This window comes from Calidris pugnax, unplaced genomic scaffold, assembly GCF_001431845.1.
Source record: "Calidris pugnax isolate Ruff unplaced genomic scaffold, ASM143184v1 scaffold44, whole genome shotgun sequence".
NCBI lineage: Eukaryota > Metazoa > Chordata > Aves > Charadriiformes > Scolopacidae > Calidris > Calidris pugnax.
The window spans coordinates 3,680,929-3,698,716 of NW_015094506.1; the positions used below are offsets into that span (position 1 = coordinate 3,680,929).

The 17,788-nt window shown below is 53.2% G+C and overlaps 2 protein-coding genes across 3 annotated transcripts in view; one reads left to right on the forward strand and one right to left on the reverse strand.

Moving 5' to 3' along the window:
* Positions 1-222: 222 nt before the first annotated feature.
* On the reverse strand, positions 223-17,345 carry PLA2G6 (phospholipase A2 group VI). 2 transcript variants are annotated; one of them, XM_014964080.1, is made up of 16 exons: positions 16,725-17,345; positions 15,973-16,188; positions 15,006-15,186; positions 13,304-13,491; positions 11,999-12,095; positions 10,843-11,025; positions 10,518-10,626; positions 9,776-9,925; positions 8,004-8,094; positions 6,019-6,182; positions 5,340-5,490; positions 5,029-5,165; positions 4,237-4,391; positions 3,318-3,485; positions 2,116-2,189; positions 223-1,513 (listed from the first exon to the last, which is right to left on the reverse strand). In XM_014964080.1, the coding sequence occupies exons 1-16, from the start codon at positions 16,931-16,933 to the stop codon at positions 1,372-1,374; spliced, it is 2,415 nt and encodes an 804-aa protein (XP_014819566.1). In that variant the 5' UTR covers positions 16,934-17,345; the 3' UTR covers positions 223-1,371. The 2 variants fall into 2 exon arrangements, with proteins under 2 accessions (XP_014819566.1, XP_014819567.1); XM_014964081.1 differs by lacking the exon at positions 9,776-9,925.
* Positions 17,346-17,547: 202 nt separating this feature from the next.
* Positions 17,548-17,788, forward strand: part of MAFF (v-maf avian musculoaponeurotic fibrosarcoma oncogene homolog F) — a 3,430-nt gene continuing 3,189 nt past the window's right edge. The window contains exon 1 of the mRNA XM_014963188.1: positions 17,548-17,716. The gene's annotated coding sequence lies outside the window, so the exon portion shown is untranslated. The remainder of the gene's footprint in view (positions 17,717-17,788) is intronic.

Sequence of the window (17,788 nt, forward strand, 5' to 3'; positions counted from 1 at the left end):
GGTGTCCCTTAGGAATCGGTGGGCGCCACACATGTGCTCCCAGGGCTGGCTGCAGGCAGGCACAGGTCATTCACCTCTTCAGCCCATACAAAGGATATAATCCTGCATCTCAAGGAGCCCTATTCCTGATTTTCTACCTGCAAGAAATTGAGAGGCTGCGAGCTCAGAACCCTTCTGGGACTTTGCAGGATGGAGGCAGAGAGAGACAAGACAACCACGGACTGCATGACAGTGGAACCAAAGCCAACCCCCTCTTTATTTCAGGTCATGTTAGTCTTGCATAGAAGCGCTGTTCACAACAGCAGTCCATCCAGTCAAAAGCAAACAATTAAGAATTCAGTTTTCCAGGTTATTCCTCAAAACACCTCCAAATAGATACATAAATTATTTATAAATATGCAAAATTTACTGCAGAAACATTGAAGAGTGCAGCATTCACAAGGGGATTTCCAGAGGTAAAAAGGTAAATCCAAATTGTCACAGGGTCAGCTTCTTTGGTGGGAACTGATTTCAGAGCATGTCAATTTCACATTAAGAGAAACAGTACCTCTACCAAGCCAAGGCTTGGCAGGTCCCTCATCTTGAGCTTGCTGTGCATAAAGATGGGCTTTCACATCTCAGCCCTTGAGCAAAAAGCAGCACAGCAAGTCAGGAGGCACAAAACAGTCTCTGGGGGGGGTTTGCTCTCACCCTGGGCGCAGTCTGTACCTGTGTCGCCAGCCCATCTCGGAAGGGAACGGGGAAGGTGCTACAGAAGACAAAGTTCAGGAAAGGTTCCCCCTTCTCCCAAGGCCAGTCGCAACATTCTGCGTCACATCTACTGTGGAAAAGTTGCAGCATTTCTGCTCCCCTTCAAACTGGGCATGTTGAGGGAAGAATAATCCCTTTTCCCTGTGCTACACACTTTGAAACACCTTGGCCCCAGCGGGTCAAGTCACCTCTGAAGCTTTACCTGGCCTGGGCCCATTCTGTGACGTGAGAAGGTGCACGGTGCTTTGTCAGTGGAGGTGCTGCACAGGCAGGAGACACACTCCATCTGCTACAGCTCAAGAGAGGTAGGTGGGGGCTCTGGCTTCTGGGAGGGGCTGTACGGTCAGAAAGCAGGGCAGCAAAACCAAGCACAGCAGCAGAGATGGGGCTACAGTATGAAAACATCTGTCGGCATTTCACAGCTGTCTGGGAATATATGGGTGTGCCCTGGAATATGTGCGTATGTGTGCTGTCGTCTATTAAATATCATTAATTCCTCATTAGTAGCAGTAGTAGTAGTCCCTCCCCCACCTCAACATCTTGCTTCAAGGGCAAATCCAAGCCATTTCAGCGTCTCCTGCTCCTTGCCATGGGGATGCTGAACAGGAACCTCCAGGTCAGTCATCGGCAGAGATGTTGCACCAGCTGCTCAAACTGCTCCCGCTGCTGGTAGATGTAAAGCTGGGTATCCCAGAGAGCGTTCACCAGCACGGTGTCATTCACCTCATCCAGCATCACCTCCGTGTGCAACTGAGGGCTGAGCCTGCGTACGGCAAGAGAGCATCACCAGCTGGTCACAGAGGTGGATGCAACAAGGCAGGGAGCCTGATAAGCACAAGACTTGTGCAAAGTGGCTCCCACTGTGCTGGGTGTTCACCTGTCCTCACCTAGCAGGCTTGCAGAGTGGGAGGCCTTCCCCCTCCTGCAAAGCCCAGCCACAGTTCAGCAACAGCACCACCCAATTAAGGCGTGAGCCTCAAACCATGCTGTGCATGGTGGAACAGGGCAGAATGCACATCTCCTAAGGACCCTCTTAGCATCCCCAGAGCCCCCACTGACTGACCCCAGACAAGGTGTGCTCAATCCACCACTGGGCCATGGCACCCTCCAATGTGTGACCAGGGTGTGAGGAGAGGGGGCAGGGGGACAGTGAGAGGTGTCCCTGCCCATGGCAGGGGGGCTGGAACTAGATGATCTTCAAGGTCCCTTCCAACCCCAACCGTTCTATGATTCTATGAGAGGCCTGGGCAGGCGTGCTGCTGGAGAGGACACTCTTTGGGATGACGCATGACACATGCCGCAGCCAGGTCTGAAGTGAGCGGGATAAAAATAGGTCTGTGCAGAGAGCGGAAAGGAAGCTCCTACCGGAAATATGGGACATCCGTCATCTCGCACCAGGCCCTGGCACGATCCACAGCTGGGCCATCTGCGTCAGTGCACTGCAGGAGAAACAGGCCCCGAGTTAGAGCCTGACTGTCACACTGCTCCCCCCAGGCCCCCCTGCCTCCGAGAGGCTCCCCTGGCACCAACTCCAACTTGCGCAAGCCGCAGAGGGAGAGGGAAAACCAGGAGCAAGTGGCATCCCGGATGGCAATGCTCACCACCAGGAATGGGGTGGCTTTTTGGTTGTTATTTTTAATATAAGAACAGTGCTCCTGATCCCTGGGACACAAGGAATTTCACCCTACAGATCCTCCATCCATCACAGCACTGAGCGGACTCCCTCAAAATCTCCAGGATGATCTGATTCACAGCCTCCTTGGGATTTCATCTCTACCCATTTCTGCCCAAGCCCAGTACCAGCAGAGCCTGTGACACTGCGGGCTTTCTGGGCTATCCTGGGAGAGCTTCCTTGGGAGCCCTGAAATAAAAGACAGGAGAAGCAGAGGGACCTCTCTGGGCATTTTCTGGGGTTTAGGAAGCCAAGAGGAGACAAAGCAACAGAACTGAGATCATAGTCAAAACCTTTCTGGCTTTCATTCATTCAGAGTGTTTCACATACTATATTTAACGAGCTTCTTTCTGAAGCATCCAAGAACTATCACACACTCCTAACCACAGCTCTGAACTACTGCTTTTTATTAGTGATGCTCCCACTTCCCTAGCATTTGCTAATTTCCCCCATGGGGATAGCAAAGATTTTCTAAAGAAAAATTAACTGCTGTTTCCTGAGGCTTGATTTTTTTTTTTCCAGGTTGCTCAGATGATAATCAATGCTCCCTGGAAAGATAAAGAGTTTCACAAACTCACACCTCCAAATGCTCCTAGGGGTCACTGACCACCATCCTGTCCTTGGCTCTCCCACACCGTAGCTCCTTACAGCCACAGGAACTGCACCTCCCTTGGCACTTGAAACCCAACGGAGGCATTCAGGGCTTTGGACCTGCTGTGCTCCTGCAATTCTTAGGTTACCCACTACATCCACTCCTTGAACTGGCCATGGTCAGAGCAGTTCCAAGGAAGTACCATTTTCTCCTAAAAGGAAGAAGCTGAAGACTGGAAAACTTTGCTCCCTCCCTGCAAGCAACCCCAGGGGTCTTCCCTCATTCCCTCCTCCCAGTACTCACACAATCCACCACCATCTTGCCAAGCTCCCTGGCCCCAAAGACTGTCTTCGCCAGCTCCCAAGGGTTGGAGGGACGAAAAACATCCACAGAGCTCACCGGGACCTGCGGAGGCTTCCCTGTCCCCAGGGAGACCACCAACCCCAATTTTCTTACTTCCTGCCTCTGACCCTGTGGAGAAACAAAAGATTTGTTTGCAAAGACCAACACTCAAGGCAGAGCATGTCTTTCAGAGTCTCGAGGTAAGCTCTGAAAGCCAAGACAAGAGGCCAGGTAGCCATTTCTCCTCCCCATCCTCCCCTTTTAGTGGCGCCTGGTGAGACAGGTATAATCCACGTGACTTTAACAGTTGCATTGTTCTGTCCCTTACACCCCTGGCTGCCTCCAAACCCATGGGATCACCCCAAAGATGAGGCCTAGGACCAGGTGACTGTGAAACAGTCCAACTCTTCCACTCATTTTGGCAACACACCTCCCCTTTCAGCTACAGGGAGTAGTAGCTGCCAGTAGTTAGCCATCTCTCTGAGGAACTTGCCACACCACAGAAGGGATTCACTCTTCAGCCTTGCAGAGTGCCCTACTGTTGTCTTCTCCATTTATTTTTGGGCAGGAAAAGGTCACGCAGAGCCGTGTCAAGGGCTACACACAACCATCAACTGAATCATCATTGCTCAAAGCAGCAAGGACAGGCTGATGGGGCTGCCTCCCCGTCTCACACCCTTGTCAGGAGAGGTATTTCACCTCTCAGCCACCATTCCCAACACATATCTCCCCTCCACACACTCCCTTCTCGGGTGCTGCACTGCTAACTTGTTTATCCACTAGAGAGGCACCCATTCCCAAACCCTCTTCCCCTTCAAGGGAGGCTCAGTGGAGCCAATAAAGCCTCAGCTACCAGGCAGTACCAGGATTTTGCCCTCACCTTTTTGATCAGCGTCTTGTTGTACTCGTGGATCTCCGCCATGGCATCGAGGGTCGGGTTGTTGGCCAGCAGCCCGCCATCCAGAAAGCGGCCTATGGGCCGGAAATAAGTGGGAGCGGCGCCGCTGCAGCGGGCAGCACGCCACACGAGTTGGTCTGGAGGAAAAGAAAGCAAACGGCCTCTTGCAGCAACTCTCCTATGTGTGAGAGGCACCCCCACCTTCACCAACACGGAGCAGAAGGGCTTGCAATCCCAGAAGACCCTACCCTAGACGGTTGCGCCTCCTTCTCCCAACAGTAAGGTCCTCTCCTTGGATGCACGGGTTTATTTTGGGGGGCTTTAATAGATGTTCTCACCACTTTCTACATATCCTGGGTCAAATTTGCTCTCTACCAGCTTCATCGCTGCTATTTTGATGGCAAGCCAGTTACGTTTGCTAGACAAAGAAAGCAGCAAGCTGGAGGAAGCTGCAAGCTTCAGTTACACAGCTTTTCCATGTTAATCTGCCCCTGAGGGAAAGGTCCTGACTGTAGGCAGGACTCCTCTAACAGACCCCTTTCTCATGATCCTCACTAGCCAGTCTGTTCCTGGTACGAGAGAAGCCAAGGGAGAAGGAGAGAAGAGAAAAGGGAACTATCACTAAGATCAAGCTACAAGTCAAGATGAGGGATAAGCCATTGATGGGACACCCCAATTTTCAGAGCAATGGAAGGAAGAAAAGGAAATTTTCCATCTCTGAGGGATGTCCCCCTCCTCTGCCAACCAACTGGACTGCTGTGTGCCAACATTTACCTTCTGGCTGAGTGAGTGGTTTGAAAGATGCGCTTGTCTTGTATTCAGTGGAGGTTTTTGTCTCTGGTACAGGGTAATTCCGGAAAAGGTGGAGCTCAGCTGGCTGCCGGTCACACAATGTCCCCGTCACCATAACCCTGGGGAAGAAGACATGACAGAATGCGTAAAATGGGAAAAAAACATACTTAAGGCTTCAATAGTCTCCACATCGCACTCCAGACCTGCTCTAAGGAGAGGCTGAGCTTCTCTGCTGAGGGTTCTCGAGTATACTCAGGAGAGCATCAACCAGTGCACCCCCAGCCAGGACTTACTTGGGTTTTCGGACATCTGTCATTTTGGTGTTTTCCCCAAACTCCTTCTTCAAGAACTCATCCAGGGGCTCCGACTCGTAGGGCCGAGAACCCCGGAACACCATGTCCTTCATGCGGAAGTACAGGCAGCGCATGTAGTCCATGGACTTCCCTGAGATGGGCAACAGCATCAGCAGGAGCAGGCAATGGGAGGAAGGGCAGGCAGAACAAACAGCACATCAGAAACAGGACTCTCCAGGACCAGCGGGAGATGGGAGGGTCATTCCCAATACCACCCCCTTCCCAGCCTGCCTGGTGTCTGCTCAGACCTCAGCAGCAAGACTAGGAAGGATTAAAGAGGAAAGGCAAACATGGAGCGCAGTTTCCCACTACCAGAAAGTGCTGATCACTTTGCTGTAAAGCCCCCATGGAGAGAGGAAGGAAGAACAGGACATTGCACTCTGCCATCACGTGCTTCCCAAAACCCTGAAAGCTGCTCAAGGCCAGCTGATGTGAGAAGCAAGCACAAAGCCAGGTTTGAGCTTTCCTTCATTAACAAGCATCCCTTCCCTCCTTTGGCAGGGACAACAAACCCCGGTCAGGACTCAGAGAGGCAGCTCCCACCCCACATCTGCTCCCCATAGAGGAGCACTTGAGCCCACAGGAGCGAGAAGGGACCCATTATTTGCACTGTCCTCACCGTGTACAATAGCCAAGGCCAAGATTCCCCCAGTGCTGGTCCCCGCGATCCAGTCAAAAATCTCACGGATGGGGCGGCCCGCAGCCTTTTCGATAGCCAGGAGGAGCTGGATGAGCACCAGTCCCCGGATGCCCCCTCCATCCAGGCACAGGAGGCGGTCGTGACTGGAGAGACAGAGACACACAGATGACTGGGAGCTGTGGGACAGCTTACAAATGCCAGAGTAACAAGAACGCTGCTGGGACAGAGTAGTCAGTAAGCACTGTTACTTCCTCAGATGCAAATAGACTGGAAGTTCCACCTAAACATGTGGAGGAACTTCTTTACTTTGAGGGTGGCAGAGCCCTGGAATAGGCTGCTCAGGGAGGCGGTGGAGTCTCCTTCTCTGGAGACATTCAAATCCGCCTGGATACGTTCCTGTGCAACCTGCTCTGGGTGGACCTGCTTTGGCAGGGGGGTTGGACTAGATGATCTCCAGAGGTCCCTTCCAACTCCGTGTGATTCTGTGACCTGGCCAGATATACCTCATCAGAGCTTGTGCAACACCATTCGCTCATTTAGCCGTCTCCAACCTCTATACCAGAGAGACATTCACAAGCCAAAATCACATCCAAGTCCCTTACAATGCAGTAGTTTATACTGTATCATAATTTAAAAGCAGACACCCCTAAGATCCTGCTAGCAGCACTTCAGTGCCAACTGCTCCATGCAAGGTGAGGTGTAGGCACTGCCAAGGCAGTGCACGGCCTGGAAAATGAGGTGGGTGAGCGTCAGGGCAGCGTGTGGAGATGGAGATATCATAAAGTCAAAACAGCATTTCGTGCCCAGCAGCAGAAGGGAAGGACAGAGCAGGGGTTTCACCTGCTGAGCTTGGGCTCCACTGCAGCTCCAAGGCTGCAGGCAGGAGCCGGTACAAGGTTCTGGAAAAATTGCAAGGTCAATGGATGCTAAATAACGTCAGCTCTGAGGATGTCACACACACAGGTGTGGGTGGGGAGAACTCACACACATGGCTTTCACCTTCAAGTTGCACAGGACCCCAGACAGAAGCTGGTACTCACTTTCTTCTACCGTCACTGGGTGAGTCCACAGCATCTGGTGCCTTCAAAAACTGTCCAAGCGCTGTGGAAACATACAGAAGGTCCTTGTATCCTAGAGGGCCAGGAACATGCAGAAGGAGAAAAAAATTAGAAACCACTTTGCTACTTGAACCCTCTGATAGGTGCCTCAGAGATACTAGTCAACCAAATTATACTTAATCAATTACAAAATCTTCAATTATTCTTCCTACTTTCTCTCTGCCCCCAGAAAGCTTGGTCAAGGTACCCAAACCTCCCACCTCTGCCGGAAAGCATTTCCACCATAATCACACAAAGAACATCCAACTCCCTTCCCATTGGAATAAAGCTCCCTGCAGGAGACACAAGCCATTTTCTGGCCAGATATACCTCATCAGAGCTTGTGCAACACCATTCGCTCATTTAGCCGTCTCCAACCTCTATACCAGAGAGACATTCACAAGCCAAAATCACATCCAAGTCCCTTACAATGCAGTAGTTTATACTGTATCATAATTTAAAAGCAGACACCCCTAAGATCCTGCTAGCAGCACTTCAGTGCCAACTGCTCCATGCAAGGTGAGGTGTAGGCACTGCCAAGGCAGTGCACGGCCTGGAAAATGAGGTGGGTGAGCGTCAGGGCAGCGTGTGGAGATGGAGATATCATAAAGTCAAAACAGCATTTCGTGCCCAGCAGCAGAAGGGAAGGACAGAGCAGGGGTTTCACCTGCTGAGCTTGGGCTCCACTGCAGCTCCAAGGCTGCAGGCAGGAGCCGGTACAAGGTTCTGGAAAAATTGCAAGGTCAATGGATGCTAAATAACGTCAGCTCTGAGGATGTCACACACACAGGTGTGGGTGGGGAGAACTCACACACATGGCTTTCACCTTCAAGTTGCACAGGACCCCAGACAGAAGCTGGTACTCACTTTCTTCTACCGTCACTGGGTGAGTCCACAGCATCTGGTGCCTTCAAAAACTGTCCAAGCGCTGTGGAAACATACAGAAGGTCCTTGTATCCTAGAGGGCCAGGAACATGCAGAAGGAGAAAAAAATTAGAAACCACTTTGCTACTTGAACCCTCTGATAGGTGCCTCAGAGATACTAGTCAACCAAATTATACTTAATCAATTACAAAATCTTCAATTATTCTTCCTACTTTCTCTCTGCCCCCAGAAAGCTTGGTCAAGGTACCCAAACCTCCCACCTCTGCCGGAAAGCATTTCCACCATAATCACACAAAGAACATCCAACTCCCTTCCCATTGGAATAAAGCTCCCTGCAGGAGACACAAGCCATTTTACCCACAGCCACCAGGTACCCCCTCCCCAGATTAAACTCCACACCAAAGAGGAGAAACCCCCTCCTTTAGAGCAGGCAGCTGGAGATGCACGGGCAAAGACGAAGGATTTATAGAAGCAGATGATGAGCACAGTAGGCAAGAGAGAAGGCAGGGCCTAGCAGCGTGCCCACTACGGAGTTTACCGCAAGCCATAAGATAAAACCTAAATCTACTCCTGCAAGGTAACCTAGGCAGGAGAGCCGTGGGGACAGGGTGGCTTGTCGTTACCACTCAGCTGACGTACACCCAGGCCACCCTGGGTGTGGGGCACCAATCCAGCCTAGATGAGAAGCCAGCCTGTGAAACCAAAAGAAGAACAGGGGGGAAGAGAAGTTAAATACTCCCGTCAGTGCCCAGGCCAGAATGGGGCTGTGTGTAACAACAAACACGGTGAGGAGTTTCTTCAAAGGCCACAGTCCAGGATGAAAAAGGGACTTCCTTGCTCTGTCACTGCATCAGAACTGAAACCTGAGGCTTCCACAAGGCCATAATGAGACCAAAGTCCTGGTGTCACCAGCCAGTGACATTTGTGGTGACACAGACACACTCCAGGGTGTGAGAGGGTGTTGTCCTCTGGCCTCCCCACAAGAGGGCCTTTGCAAAGGAAACCACCAACCTGAGAGGAAAATTGGACCCCAAGAGGCTGTCACCTGCCCGCACACCCCTCACGAGGGTCAAAGCCTCCCTCTGAGCCAACTCACCCACTGCCCACTCCATAACCCCTCATGCTGCCTCTGCCCGAGATCCAGAGCTCCCTGGAGGAGGAAAGCCAAGAACCTAGTATAGATCCACAGGGTTATTCACACACACTGTGCAGTACAGAGCACAAGCTACAACACAATCATGTACACCAAGTTTGGCTCATCCTGTGCATAACATAAACCTTTGTGACCAAAGTCACTTATCCTTGGGCTTCATCCCTTCTCTCTCCCAGCTGCTGGCCTCCAGGATCTGAACAAGTGACACTTCTTATTTCCTTGTGACCAGCGTGACACTGGGAAGTCCTCAAGGCAGACCAGCAAGCATCTCCCCTTCTGCACATGACCCAGTGGATAAAGTACATGCAGGCAACTAAGTCCTACACCTCTTCCAGAGGGATGAGGGAATCAGTCATCCCTTTCCTTTTTAACAGAGCTGCATTGCGTCAGGTCTATAAAACAGAAGTTTACGGTGCAAGAGTCTAGAGTACACACACAGAAGAAACAGAGAAAAGTGACAAGATCCTGCAACAGCTGAACAAGGACAGAGTCACCAGAAATAGAGAGACAGGAGACTGTCCCCAGAGCACGGCCCATCTGAAGAAGAGATCCGAGACAGCAAGAAGGGAGGAGAGCAACAGAGGGCCAGGGAAGGCTTTACCTAAGCTGTCGAAGCTGCTCCGCGAGGAAGGTGGGCCTTCCAGGAATAAGGCGGCAGATGGTGGCAGGCTGGGGGAGTCAGGGTTGGGTGGGTGGCAGCGTTCGGTCCCTACGGTTTGCAGCAGGTCTAAGAGCACTTTCCGGTTCGCACCTTAGGTGACGAAGGGGGAGTCACAGATCAGAAAGAGAATCAGTGCACGCACACACTGGGGGGGGCACCCTGCTAAATCCACAGCAGCCTCAACCCTCGTGCAACCTCCGGGATGACCTGGGGGAAGGGGAAAGCATGTCTTGGGTATCTCTCCCCTAAGACCAAGCAGCAGGGCTTGTGCACGGCAGGGGTACCCAGTGCTGTGCTGCTTCAAGGGTGTGTGCCACATGCTTCTTGCCACTGAAGAACCGGCCTGTGTCTGCTTATGCCTGGGCGATTCAGCAGCACTGCACCGTCCCGTTGTGAGCCCGCAGTGCCCGACACTGTGGCCTGAAAGAGGGGGAGTGCGTGCCAGCTTTTCCTCTTGCATCTCTGTCTCATAGAAGAGAAATTCATTCGTCAAGGGCTATTAATACAAAGCCTACGCCACTAGCTCAGGAAGCGCCTACCCTGTGAGCAACTAGAAGCTGGGAAAGCATGCTGGAGAAGCATCGCCCATGCTTGGCATGTTTTCACCAAGACACTGTTTTGGCCACCAAGGGGAGACAGGATGCTGGGTTCACACTGCAAGGCTGCTGACGTGCTCCCTCACCTTTGCTGCTCCTGGCTGCCAACAGCCCCGGTGTCTCCCCGAAATCATTGGGGATCTCGACATCTCCTCCAAACACGACGATGGCTTTGATCATATCCAGGTGGTCATGCTAGGGGGACAAGAGAAAGCTCAAAGAGCCACGCTCCCTTTGACTACAGCATCTCTCATTCCCTCCCTCCTCCTTTCATTAGCTAAAGCCCCCACAAGGGATCACCCCACGAAAGACTACAACTAAAATTTGAATAGAGTCTGTCCCTGCCTCAACTCTTCAAGAAAAATCTCTCTCTCCTTTCCAGCAGCCTCTGGGAAGCTCCAGAAATCTCACCTTCATGGCCAGGTGCAGCGGCGTGTTGCCATCCTGACCCCTGGCATTGGTGTGTGCCCCGTGTGTCAGCAGCACCATGGCGCAGTCGAAGCGTCCCCTCTTCACTGCGATGTGCAGAGCCATGTCAGCCGTCCGGCTGGTCACATTCACCTCGGAGCCATACTCCAGCAGCAGCCGTGTCATCTGTGCCCCAAGCGTGCACGTGCCAGGTCAAGGAGACAGAGAAAGCGATCGTGAGGACAACTGCCTGGGTGCTCAAACAACCCAGGTCTCATGGCAAGCAAAGCAGGGGAAGAGGAGGGAGCCTTAGCCTGGTTACAGCTGGCTGGCAGATGCCACATGCGTTGTTCCAAGCACTGGTGATGGGGTTTCTCTGTTTTACCACAGAACTAGCTGGTGGTTTCACATTCTGGCTAGAGCTTCTGCATGTTTTGGGACTTATATGCCAGTGTAGCAACTGGATGAGAGCAAGAGAGGAAAAACAATTCCTACTCAGGCCAGAATCCTTGCAGACTGGAGAGAAAGTTTGCTTTTTTATATTCTTCTTTTCAGAAGCCAAGCAGATTTATGTCTGCTCCAAAACTCCATAGGACATTTTTGAGAGGGATGCAGTACTGCAGGAGGGAAATCAGTCCAGCCATAGGAATGTCCTCTGCTTGCAACAGGCACCATTTGGGTGCTTCAAGCACGGCATATCACACCACTGATCTGCCCATCTCTGGCAGAAACTGGACCATAACCTACATGCCACCACCCTGTGCCTAAATCACGCTCTCCCTGCAGTTTTCAAGGCATCAACCTACTTGCTTCCATGAAACTGCCAGTAATGAGAGGAGAGCTTCCCCCAGGGGTAGCAGTGACACTGCTGCAATTCCCCCAACAAAAAGTGAAAAGGGACAAGCTGGCCATTTCACAGCCAAGGATGACATACTAGGGATGAGCCCATCAGCTTGTTTCCCTGCAAGGCTCCACTGCTCCATCCCCCGTGGCAAACAGCACTGCTCATCACAGGACAAAGGGAATCAAACCCCGGGCTGCTGGTTGGGCTCTGACACCCCCAGGGCTCTGCTCAGGAAAGGGAGAGGTCGGCAGCAGGAGGAATTAACCAGGTGGTGGGTTGCAGCACAGCCCCTCACCACAGATTAGCTCCATTTACCTCTGGCTTCTTCGCCCAGTGCAGCGGAGTAGCTTCATAGCGCGGGTCCTTGGAGCGAACCTGGCTGGCATCCACCTCGAGGATGGCCTGGGCACACCTGGCAGAGACAAGGAGATGAAGGGATGGGTGGCTGCCGTCTTGACTCACACCTCCACTCACATCAGTATCTGCCTTCCCACCCAGAGCCTTTCAGAAAACCCTTCAGCAGCAGCAGCAGGCTCTCTCTGCAACACCTGCAAGCTCCTCAGCTGCAGTTTTGTTTTGCTCCTTTGAGAAAGGAAGGGCGCAGCAGGAAGCACACAAACAGCACAGTGTTCGGAGGAAGCAGGAGAATTCCTTCCCAATTCCAAGTTGTGGAGCAACATCTGGGTCCTTCTCCAATATGGCATCTGAGGGACCAGAGGGGAAATTTTTCTCTTCTCTTTATCTCTCCACAGAAATGTGGGGATAAAACTGAAATACTTGCTTAAATTAAGAATCCGTATATTTCCCTATAAGTGAAAAATCACACCTATTGTAGTGCCTAGAAAGTGTGGGAAGGTAGACTATACCTACCGCTCTTCGTTCTGAAACACCACCAAATAAACCATGTACAAGAGATCAAGCCCCACTGCAAACTGAGGGACTGAAGTACACTTCTGGCTTGTGAATGTGTCTCTAATGTTAGAAAGCACTTTTCAAGACACTGCAGCAGCTGGTGTTGACTTGAGAGCCCTATTTGTAGAGCTCCGACACACTATGAAAATTAAGTATTACAAAGCACATACAAAGAGAACCAAATTTCTCCAGGGAAAACAAAACAGGGAGTAAACATCGTGCCTCTTTCGATTCAGTTCCAGAGAGTGTTATTAAGAGTCAAGAGTACCTTTGGCCCACAGGAGACGGGAATAACTAGGCTTTGAAATGAAAGCTTATTAGGATCAGAGCACTCAAAGACAGAGGTACAGCAATTAGCAATACTATTTATGCATCAGTAAATCATCTTCTCACAGCTCATTCTAGAAAAAGCATTTCACCAACACTTTTTTAAACAAATCTGTGTCTTTCTCCTGATGTCTGATACTAAATAACACATAAGTTCAGGGGAAAACTTTTTTTTTTCCCCTGAAAGCGTTTCCTTCGTTTCCACACCAGCACTTCTCTGTTCTTTTACTATCTTGGTGATGCAGCAGAGGACAGCACACAACATCTTCCTACTGAGCACTGCCCTGAAAGGGGTTCGGTCTTGAACAACCCTGACCAAGCAGACAGGTTCCCCAGACTGGAAGAAGAGCCCTGTTCTGGCAGCCCAAGCCAGTTCCTTACCCCTTTTGGGAGAACTTCAGTGCTGTGTGGATGGGGTAGCCCAGCGTCCCCATGACTCTGCAGCTGGCATGGCTTTTCAGCAGAGACCGGACCATGTCCTCCTTGCCCAGCTGACAAGCAAGATGCAGAGCAGTCATCCCTTCATGGCTCACGTGGTCCAAGCCAGTAGTCGGGGTTTTGCCCAGGAGCTGGGAAGAGGAGACAATAAATAAATACATACAGAGGGACACGGAAGAGTGCTGACTGCCCCTCTGAGCTCCAAGGACAGACTCTGGAGCTCCTCACAATGCTATAACCTGTACTCTCTACCCTTGCTTCCAACACAGGAAGCACTCCTTGTTTTCTCTCCCCAGATGGTTGATCACTGGTCTCTGTGCCCATGTGCCTCTGAGACATCCCTCAGCCAAAAAGGGCTTGCACAACCTCGAACCACACAGCCCAGCAGACTCTCACCCTCAGCTGCAGAACAGTAACACTCTGTGAGCGAAGCTCAGCCCAACCGAATGAGCACACCAGCTGAAACCAGTAGTTTCCTGCTGCAGCCCCACCAGTTACCACGCTCAGTCAGCAGGCAGGGGCTCAACCTCCCCTGCAACACCCGCCGCTGCTTTTGGATACAAACAGGATTATCTTTAAAATACACGTGGGGATATGTTTGAAGGAATTTTCCTATTCTCCCTGTAAAGTTGACATCTGTTACCAGCTGACTGATTTGTTACACAAAAATATCCCACTGCTGTACTGGGGAAACCCTGCAAGCCCTGCTGCACACGAGAGAAGAGGGAATTCAGAGCTGATTTTCTCTGGTTTAGCAAAGAACCAAGAGAGAAAAGAAAGAAACAGGAGACAGATCAGACCGGGAAGTATTTTTGTAACTAAAAGCCAAGTTGTCGTCATCAGGAAAATGTTTTTAGTACAAAGATCTGAACTGCCCTGCTCTATAGCATGGCAAGCCCGGATCGTCATCCCCCTCCCATCACTCCTTAGGAAACCCCACACAGTCTGGCAGGAAGAGGGAGAGCTGTCACAACAGGTATTGGGCAAATGTGGGGGGTGCTGCAGCAGGGGAGGGCCGGTCTCCCACTCACACTGGGTGCTAGGGAGCCGACAGACCTGAGGAACCAACGTGGAATGTCACCCACGCCCTCACGAACCCTGTCACTCTGCCCAGTGCTTCTCAGCAATCCAGAACACCTTTGGCTTCAGACTGTCTCTGCCTCGAGGCTCTGATCACCGTTCCCTGTCCAAGGCTGCTCAGTTCAAACAGGTTCCGTAGGCTCAGGAGAGACCACGGTGGCTCCAAAATACCCTTCAGTCTGTGGGCAGCACACACTCCCCCACGGGAGCCTGAACACACACTCCCCCCATGGGAGCGCTCTGCCCAGAACCAAACGTCTTGCTAAGAGGAGATGGAGAAGAGACAGCCAAGAGTCTGGTGAAAGGCAGGATACAAATAGCAATGAGAGAGACTTTCTGAGGAAACTTGCTCAATATCCTTCTTCCACTGCAGTGTGGAATCTGGAGCCTGCTCGTGGGAAACAGCACCAATAAAGGGGGAAGCAAGAGGCTGAAATCAGCCTGAAGCAGTGGAGGGAACTGACTTTCTCTCCCCTGTCTCCATCTATTTTCCTGTCTCCCTCCTCACAGCATAGAGACAGCTCGCTCTAGTCCCACTTCCCGCCAGCTTTGAAATCGCTCCCACCTCGATGATCTGGGGGCTGTTCCCTCGCACAGCGTAATGGAAAACGGTCTCCCCGTTCCTGTCGGTGACGTCCACCCGCGCGTGGCACTCCAGCAGCTCCAGCAGGCACTCCATGTCTCCCTTGCGGCACGCCAGGTGCAGCGGGGTGCAGCCATCCTCACTGTCCGTGCTGTTCACGCAGCTGCAAGAGAGGAGTCAACGTGAGGCCAAAGAAAGGGCTGCCAAGACGAGGAGGTGCAGCTGCCCTGGGAGATGATATGAAGGTACCTTCCATGTCTGTGACAGGCCCAGCAGCTGCAAACCGCAAGGTTCATGAAAGCTCAGCCTCTTGCCAGGGAAGAAGCGTAGGGAAGGGCCACCACAGACCCTCTCCCTGACATGCTGCTCCCTCCTCTGCCCCCACCACAGGAGCAGCTTCCCTCTGCCCAAAGGCAGGCAGGAGGCAGGTTACAGACAGCAATCAGGCGGAGGTGCTGCCTTTAGTCCCCCACTTCCCTAATTCCTCACTAGTCTTCCCTATCCTCAACAAACTTCCCCATGGAAAGAGCTTGTGGCCAAAAACCACTTCCAGGCAGTCCTGATGTACCTCCTCTCATGGTTTACAAAGTCAGCCACAACCCCCTCCAGAAAGCAGCTCCACAAGGGCTGTAAGAGTCTAATTAGTGCCTCTAGCAACAGTTCAATCCCTTAAGCTCAAACACCAGAGCTCTGCACTTCAACATCCACAGCAGCAGCTCAAAAGCTTACACCAGACCCCCCTTCCTACCACATCCGTCATTCAGGCAAGACACACCAAGGCCAGCACTTTTAAAATCAACCTCTGCAGTAACCACAGGTGTCAAGCTCCCCCAGGCAGCAGCCCACGCTGCTTTGGTACATCAAGCCAGGACACCCAAACCTGGCTTAGGCTGTCCTCCCGAGCTCATTCCCAGGAGCAGGCCCACTGGAGACCCCTCCTGCCCCTTACCTCTGAACGTGGTTGTGCCGGAAGGTCTCGCGACGCCCAAACTCCACCGCAACGTGTGCCGAGGACCAGCTGGGGTGGTTGCGGAAGCAGTCACTGAGCTGCTGGAGATCCTCTAGAGACAAGGGCTGGCACAAGCTCTCATAGAAAGGGCGCAGCTTCCCAGCATATTGCTCAAAAAGCAAGAGGGCGTCTGCTTCGTTGTCGAGTTGGAAAAGCCTGGAGGAAAGGCAAACGCGGTGTTGGTGCCACTCAAAGAAACAACCTCCATCCCACCCATCTGAGAGACGCAGCTCTTCTCCAAACATTCATGCTGAGGACTTTCCTATTCCTCCTTGTCTTGGTGTCATACTTATTCCAAGGAAAGAAGGGAGCCTACTTCATTAGCTGAGAGCATCTCCTCTTCCTGAGGAACATTACCTTTTGGGCTGAAGCTTCCTGTGCTCCAGATGCTACAGCAGCAATAGGTACGAGTGGAAGTGCATGTACCTGGGGATATTACGACCCAAGTACCTATTTCATAGTTGCCTGTTTTCAGGGGGTTTGGACCCTGTCCTGCCCTGCTCTCGCGAGCTGTTCTGATGCCAGCTCCTCCACCAGCACACGCAGGGACCGCTCCCACTCCTCCTGAGCCCACTCACTGATCAAACACACCACCCCACGCCTGCAGCCAGGGAGCACACAGCCCTGAGATGGGAGGTTTCAGGCCTTTCACTTCATGTTTCAGTATCAATTGCAAAAGGTCTGTCACTTACCGGAAAGCGACCAGCGGGCTCTGGGGATTCACCAGCAGGCAATCCCAGGAGCGAGCGAGGCTGTTCTTATACAGGGCCACCCTGCCCTCCTTCCTCAGGCAGGTGTGAGCCGCGTACTCGGCAGCCGACACCTCCTTCACCCGGTACGGGTTCGTGAATATATGCGTGACGGTGTTGATGGTGTTCACCAGCCGGCCCAAGAACTGCATCTTTCCGGAGCCTCCGCCGGCTTCTCCCCCGCCGCCTGAGGGAAACTCGGTGACCGGGCCGGGCCCCTGCCCTCCCCTGAACCCACCGACCGGGGAAAGGAGAACCGAGAGCCGCCGGGGGGTGACACACCGCCCAGGGGGAAAACCCAGCCCCAGCACCGACCCCTGCGGTTCGGCTTTCCCGGCGCCTCCGGGGGAGAGCCCCCGCTTCTCCTCAGTGCCTCAAGCCCCCCGCCCTCCCGCAGGCCTCACCCCGCCGCCTCGGCGGGAAACCTCCCACCTCCACCACCTCCTCCGCCGCTTGCCCGCGCTGGGAGGAGCCGCCGGGGGAGGCGGAGCGGGACCCGGGGGCGGGGGCGGACCCACGGTTTGGCAAGGCCGGGCCCGGCGCCCGGGGTGAGGCGGCGGCGGCGGCCGCAGAGCACGACGGGACCCCAGCCTCCCCCGCGCGGGGCCCCCCTGCCCGCCGCACCGCCTGCCAATCGGACCGCCCTGCCGAGCGGACCAATCAGCGGCGGCGCTCCCCCGGGGTGGGGCGATTGGGGCGGGGGATGGCGGCCAGCGTCGCTGCGTCACGCCCGCCGCCATGGCGGAGGAGGGCGGAAAGGAGGGGGGCGCCATCTTTGTGCGGGGCGGGGCGGCTCTTCTTAAAGCGGCAGGGCCCCCCATACCGATGGGGCTGGGAGGGGGCGTTCCTTTTTCACGGGTGGCGTGTGCGTCACCTCGAAATTTGGGGCGAAAATAGGAGTTCGGAGCGTGTCTGCGTTTACACCCCGACAGCGGGTGAGGCGGAGGTGTCCCCCGGTGCGCTTTAGGGTCGGCGGCCGCTTTAAGGGCGGGGCCCGCCCCTCGTGG

Coding starts and splice junctions, on each gene's coding strand:
- PLA2G6 (XM_014964080.1), bottom strand. CDS start 16,933: ATGCAGTTCTTGGGCCGGCTGGTGAACACCATCAACACCGTCACGCAT. Junction 9,926..10,517: donor GGCAGCCAGGAGCAGCAAAG/GTGAGGGAGCAC, acceptor TCGTCACCTAAG/GTGCGAACCGGAAAGTGCTC. Junction 4,392..5,028: donor ACCACTCACTCAGCCAGAAG/GTAAATGTTGGC, acceptor CTTTTCCTCCAG/ACCAACTCGTGTGGCGTGCT.